We start from the raw sequence: 5,896 nt of genomic DNA, 5'->3' as shown, positions 1-5,896 counted from the left end.
TCGCGCACTGGGAGGCCGTGGCCAGCACGCACCGCGTGAGCCTGCCCCGAGGTGAGCGGTGGCCGAGGGGCTCCCCCGAGGGGCTCCCCCGAGGGCGCCCCCGCCGGCCTCACCGCCACCCGCGTGTTGCCTTGCAGACATGGCCGGCCCCATCGCCCAGATGACCCGGCTCGGCGGGCTGCGGGAGCCGCTGCCCTACGCCACCGTGGCACGGCAGGACAAGGTGAGGCCCGCTGCCGCGGGGCGCCGGGGGCCCCTTCCTGGCGGCGGCCGGCAACCCCCCGAGGGGGGACGAAAGGCGACGCGCGGCTTCGAGACGGCGCCTCGACGTTTTGCGCCGGCTGCGCGGCTCGCGGGGGAGCGGCAGAGCCCGGCCGGCCCAGGGGAAGGGTGCTCCGCGGGACGGCCCCGCGTAGCGGGCCGAAGCGTTCCTTACTGCTTCTCCTGGCTGCCGATCCAAACCAGGTGGCTTCTCCCTAGAGGTTTCCTGCTCCGGCCGGCCAAGTTGCACACCTCCTTTCTTCTCTTGCTCAAGAAGGTGTTTCTGAGCTCTTGGATAGACAGTGAGGACGCGCTTGGCAGCTGGTTCCTCTGTCTCTGCAGGCTTGACTGGGCTTGCTACTAAGAAGACATCTGTCAGTTGCTCTGGGTGAGGAGCACTCGACCAGGTTCTCCTGGGCTGAAGTCCAGCGCTCCTGCCTGTGAAACACGTCTGAGTGTGTGGACTCTACAGAACTGAACTGGGGCTCTACCACCCTCCCCGTTCTTCTGGGTCCTGGGGACTTACCTTGCCTGGGCTCTTCTCTACACATGCCAGTCCTAGGGAAAGATGGGGCCTCCAAAACCTAGGGTGTCTGCAGGGCTCTCTGTGCCAGAGGATTCTTGGAGCTTGACTCTAGGGCTGGATGAGTAGCTGGGAGCCACCCTCTGGATTAGTGCTGATGGGGCTCACGAGCTAGGATCCTTCTGGACATGGTCCTCAGGGTCAGGCGGGTGGGTAGGGGTTTGGCTGCTCCTCCTGAGCCTTGCGTCCTTGTCATCCTCTTGGAGGCAACTGAATTATTATGCCACCTACAAAGCCTTGCTGAGGGTCCCATGCTCCTGGGTCTGTGTGAAGCACCTTCACTTGTTTTCTTTGCCAGGTCTGGTCTTCTAGAGTGGTAGTGGCTAATATAAGGGTCAGGCTCTAGGATGACCAGAAATGAGGCTTCATTGGGTTAATAGGTTTATTCTCGAATGTGACAGATGAAAATTGCAAATCATCTGTTTACTTGCCTGGCAAATGCTATTGCTCTGCTCTGCTTGGCAGGGCAGTAGCAGACACAGCCGTTTAGAGGCTGAATACTAGCTGGCCTGCAGCAGTGTGGCCCTGTCCTTCCTGGCAACCCACTGATAAACTGGAGCAGTCCAAATGCCTTCCATTTGCCTTTAGTTTGGCTTTCTGAATGGACACCTGATTTGTGTCAGGGCATAGGAAGGCTGTGCTCAGTGCTAAGGCTGGTTGGGAGTTGCTGGCTCACTTAACACATGCCAGCAGACCATGTGTTATCTCTCCCGAAGTGGAGATAGGAGCCATGAGCTCTTGGAGAACAAGGCTGAATCGTGTGATCACTGTAATCTGACAGAAGAACAAGCTGAGGCCAGGAGGGTAGGAGCCGGCCACATCTTCACACACCTTCTTGTGCAGAACCCACAGTTATGACTGTGTAATGAGCTGAACTAGGAGCAGATCCATCTGTAAGTCATCTCCCACACTTTGTTGGGTTTGTCCAGAAAAGTCTGCCCTGAAAATAGGGATTCTGACTCATCTCTGCTTTGCTCCATTACTCTTCTTCCTCCCGTCACTTCCTGATGTGGGAGAAGGATCTGAGAGGACATGCTTTCCAGCCTTTGCAGCCGTTCTGGCTGCTAGAACTCTTGTGCTATAGCAGGACCTCCCCTGCTCTTGCGTGTGAGGCTTTTCACTTCTGATGCTCCACACACAGAGTGCTGCAGGCAAAGGGCACTGTGCCTGTGAATACAGTCACACCTTCTGGAGGCATATGGGTGCCTGGAATGAGGAACATCCTTGCATGTAGGCAGGACAGCGCCTGGAGAGGAGCAGAAAGTCCTGGGCTCTCTATGAGGATGTGTTGCATTCCTTGTGCATTCCAGGAGCCTCCAAGCCTCCCTGTGCCCCATTTGTGGTGGGTTTTTTTCCAGCCCTTCACGCAGCGATGTTGAAGTGCCATTGTCTGGGCCATGCCTGACATCTCCACTTGCCCCACGTGGCTTCCACTGCCACTCACTGGCTAGCAGGGAGTCCTGCTTTTGGCAGGGTCTGGTCCCTCCCCATTCCACCCCTGCCTTTCAGCATTGGCTTTGCCACCTGAGTGCTGCAGCGTTGCCAGCATGCTTAACCCTGACTTGGCTTTCCCTGTGGCCTGTTTCAGTGTGAGGAAGCAGCCTACGAGGAGCGGCAGTACCCAGCTGGGAAGTGGGCCTATGTCACCAAGGGGGAGCCCATGTATGAGCAGAGCATCTCCATGAGCTTCATGAAGCTCATGCGCTACATCTGCAAGGAGAACTCCATAGGTGTGTGCAGGCTGGTGGCAGGAGGAGGGGGGTTGGCAGGCTGCACAGAGTCGGGCCCCGCCGTGGTCCATCCAGAGCGGGGAGGAAGGCTGCTGCTGTCAACTGAGCTGTCTCACTGTACCCACTGCCTCCCTCCAGGTTGCTATCTGGGCATGACAGTGCCAGTGCTCAACGAAATTCACCTGACCAAGGAGGGGACCGAGCTGGCACGTGAAGTCCTAACAGGCTTTTACCTCCCAGGAGCATTCCAGCAGAATCCCCCTGTCCCCACGGACCCCGAAATCCACATCACTGAGAGGGCGCCGCTCCGCGTGATAACCAGGTGACCCCAGCACCGGCAGTGTTTCGGCAGCTCTGCAGAGGTGTACAAACTCACTGCATGGCTCTTCTGGTTTATCCACCAGTGGCTGGCCTGTGCCCAGGGCAGAGGGCTGGGAGCCCTGGCTGTGGGAAAGGGGATGTGCTGGTGGCGGTGTTGCTGATGTTGCTCCTTTTGCTGCAGGGTTTTCTATGGGATGACCACTGAAGAGACGATCCTGCGAGAGATCAGTCTCTTCTGGGAGCTCCTGGGCTCCACAGACACTGTGCTCCGGGAGACCTACATCGTGGCCGTTTACGAGAATCCCAGCATCCCTCAGCGCCGCAACGAGATCTGGTTCATCCGTCGGGCGGAGTGAAGCCCCTCCTTGACTGCATGTCATCCCATGACTGAACCTGGCGTAGATGGCAGTTCTGACCTGAAGGAGGTCAATGCACATCCTGACCCACCACTGTTCACCCACGGACCGGCAGACTGGCAGAAGGCAGGGTGGGGTCGTGCTCTGCCCTGTGCAAGCCTAGCCAGGGGGGAACCTGGGGCAGTAAGCGCTGAGCATGGGCTGGGGCAATGTGCTGGCCTGGCCAGAGCCTTTTTTATCTCTGAGCTGGGATTGCAGAACCATGCCAGGCACACAAGTGGGCTTGTGGCTGGCAGTCATGGGCTGATGGCACTGAAAAGGCAAATGCCTGCACCTGAGAGACTGGCCGCTTGTCTGAGACAGAGCGACTGAAACACTGTTCCAGGGACRGTGGGACTTGAAGGGAGAAAGGGCTGGCCATAAGCAAGGTGTTGTGGATGCCGCAGGTTTCCTGCTGGGGCAGTTCTCCTTGGACTGTCGGGTGTGGCTGACCATCCCTCAGCCACGACGGAGACGCTGGCTGCCTTCGTCCAGCAGTTACGGGTGCTACTTGTGGAGCTGCTGCGCGCTGAGGGGGGCAGGCCCCACCAGCAGCAGCACCGCTGTGTGTTGTGTTGTGCATCGATCACCGAGTTTCACATCCATGAATACCGTTGGGCTTTCCTGGGGGAAGCTGGCAGTGCCAACAGCAAATAAACCTTGCTCAAACCACTGCGGCTGCAGATCCCTGGCTTTAGGGATGAGGGGTAGTCAGGCTGGGCTGGGAAGAGCACTGTGTTGTCCTCTCCCTCCTTGAGATGCTCCAGGCCACAAAGTCATGGCTAAGGAAAGCAGAGCTCTGGTGTTTGCCCAGATTATTGCCTCGAGTTCAGCTGGGCACAGCCCCTGCCTTGCTGCCCAGGCTGCTTCCATTGCTGCTACACAGAGCTGTGGCCGTGTTCCCATGCAGGTAAGGTGGTCTTCTGTCGGATGGGGTCCATTGCAGTCTTGGTTTCCCTCTGTGCAAAAATTGGCCTCTTCACTGCTTGCAGGAATGCGGTGTCAATATTGGGTCCGGTGTCAATACTGGGTCCGGTCTTGTTCAACTTATTCATCAGTGACCTGAATGAAGGGACAGAGTGCACCCTCAGCAAAGTTGCTGATGATCCAAAACTGAGAGTAGTGGCTAATACACTTCAGAGGGACCTAAAGATCCTGGAGAGATGGGCAGAGAGAAACTTCATGAAGCTGGGGAACTTCATGAAGAATGGGAAGTGCAGCATCCTGCACCTAGGGAGAAATAACCCCATGCACCAGTACAGGCTGGAGACTGACCTGCTGGAAAGTAGCTCTGTGGAGAAGGCCCTAGGTGTCCTGGTGGACAACAACTTGACCATGAGCCAGCAACGTGCCCTTATGGCCAAGAAGGCCAATGATAAACTGGGCTGCATTAGGTAGAGAATTGCCAGCAGGTTGAGGAAGGTGATCCTTGCCCTCTACTCAGCCCTGGGGAAGCCACATCTCGAGTACTGTGTCCACTTCAGGGCTCTCCAGTACAAGAGAGACATGGAGCTACTGGAATGAGCCCAGTGTAGAGCTACTAAGATGACAAAGGGACTGGAGTGTCTATCATATGAGGAAAGGCTGAGAGAGCTGTGACTGTTCAACCTGGAGAAGAGAAGACTGAGGAGAGGTTCTATCAATGTGTATGAATATCTGAAGGGAGGGTGTCAAGAGGATGGGGCCAGACTGTTCTGTGTTGCCCAATGATAGGACGAGAGGCAATGGGCACAAATGGAAACACAGGAATCTAAGAAAAACTCTTTTTTTACTGTGAAGGTGACAGCAGGTTGTGGAGCTACCATCCTTGGGGATCAAATGCTCAGGACCATGTCCAGATGGCTACATGTTGTAGGTGACTCTGCTTGAGCAGAGGGGGAGTTGAAGCAGATGATCTCCAGAGGTCTCTTCCAAGCTCAACCATTCTGTGATCCTGCGAAAGCCTTCCTAAGATACAAGAGGTGATCTGTACATCAGCAGCACTCAGCTCATGTCTCTCCTGAGGAAGGAAAATAAATTCCCTTGTGTGGGGCTGGATTGGGTGGATCAAGCAATGATGGGAGAGCAAAGACTGCTTGTGCCAGCATGCGTGGGACAGAGGCATCCTTCCTCTTGCCCTCTTACCAGCTGCTTGTTGCCAGCCCTAAGCCTGCAAGGGCGGGGGTAGGTGGAAGTCAGGCTTGCTTTCTTGAGCTGGTTGAGTAGGATGCCACTTCCTCTGAGGCTGCTCCATCTCAGCCACAACCCAAATGGCTTTTGGTGGCAGGAAGCAGTGGTTTCCCTACAAGAGCAGGCTGGTCTGCGGTTACACAGCAGCGCGCCCTGCTCCGAGAGTCCTTTCCCCAGCTCTCACGTACCTCCTGGGGCTCCCACGCCTGTTGGAGGTGCTGGCGGTGGGGGGCCCAGCGGGCACCACCAGCCAGGGCAGCAGGCCTGCTCCATCCCCCAGCTCTCACGTACCTCCTGGGGCTCCCAGGCCCGTTGGAGGTACTGGCGACGGAGGTCCCAGCGGGCACCACCAGCCAGGGCAGCAGGCCTGCTCCATCCCCCAGCTCTCACGTACCTCCTGGGGCTCCCAGGCCCGTTGGAGGTGCTGGCGGTGGGGG

The 5,896-nt window shown here is 57.2% G+C and overlaps 1 protein-coding gene and 1 long non-coding RNA gene across 3 annotated transcripts; one reads left to right on the top strand and one right to left on the bottom strand.

Annotated features, from left to right (window-relative positions):
* Nucleotides 1-6: 6 nt before the first annotated feature.
* On the top strand, nt 7-3,962 carry LOC146593914 (heme-binding protein 1-like). Its single transcript, XM_085308466.1, has 5 exons — nt 7-51; nt 138-223; nt 2,433-2,574; nt 2,713-2,896; nt 3,077-3,962. Exons 2-5 carry the CDS (start codon nt 140-142, stop codon nt 3,249-3,251), a joined length of 585 nt encoding a protein of 194 aa, XP_085164592.1. The 5' UTR covers nt 7-51; nt 138-139; the 3' UTR covers nt 3,252-3,962.
* Nucleotides 3,963-5,039: 1,077 nt separating this feature from the next.
* LOC146593913 (uncharacterized) lies at nt 5,040-5,794 on the bottom strand. Of its 2 annotated transcripts, XR_014896279.1 has the most exons (3): nt 5,751-5,794; nt 5,415-5,571; nt 5,040-5,289 (listed from the first exon to the last, which is right to left on the bottom strand). It is a non-coding gene; the product is annotated as an uncharacterized LOC146593913 (long non-coding RNA). The 2 variants fall into 2 exon arrangements; XR_014896278.1 differs by lacking the exon at nt 5,751-5,794 and having other exon boundaries at nt 5,415-5,724.
* Nucleotides 5,795-5,896: the final 102 nt, after the last annotated feature.

The sequence above is a fragment of the Rhea americana genome, unplaced genomic scaffold, assembly GCF_003343005.1.
Source record: "Rhea americana isolate MKP2758 unplaced genomic scaffold, rheAme1 scaffold_276, whole genome shotgun sequence".
NCBI lineage: Eukaryota > Metazoa > Chordata > Aves > Rheiformes > Rheidae > Rhea > Rhea americana.
This window is presented reverse-complemented; position numbering and strand designations above follow the sequence as displayed.

What these genes read in the sequence shown, in the direction of transcription:
- LOC146593914 (XM_085308466.1), top strand. Translation starts at nt 140, where the DNA reads ATGGCCGGCCCCATCGCCCAGATGACCCGGCTCGGCGGGCTGCGGGAG. An exon ending in CCGTGGCACGGCAGGACAAG is followed by an intron (nt 224 to 2,432) that starts GTGAGGCCCGCT and finishes GGCCTGTTTCAG; the next exon opens with TGTGAGGAAGCAGCCTACGA. An exon ending in CTGCAAGGAGAACTCCATAG is followed by an intron (nt 2,575 to 2,712) that starts GTGTGTGCAGGC and finishes GCCTCCCTCCAG; the next exon opens with GTTGCTATCTGGGCATGACA.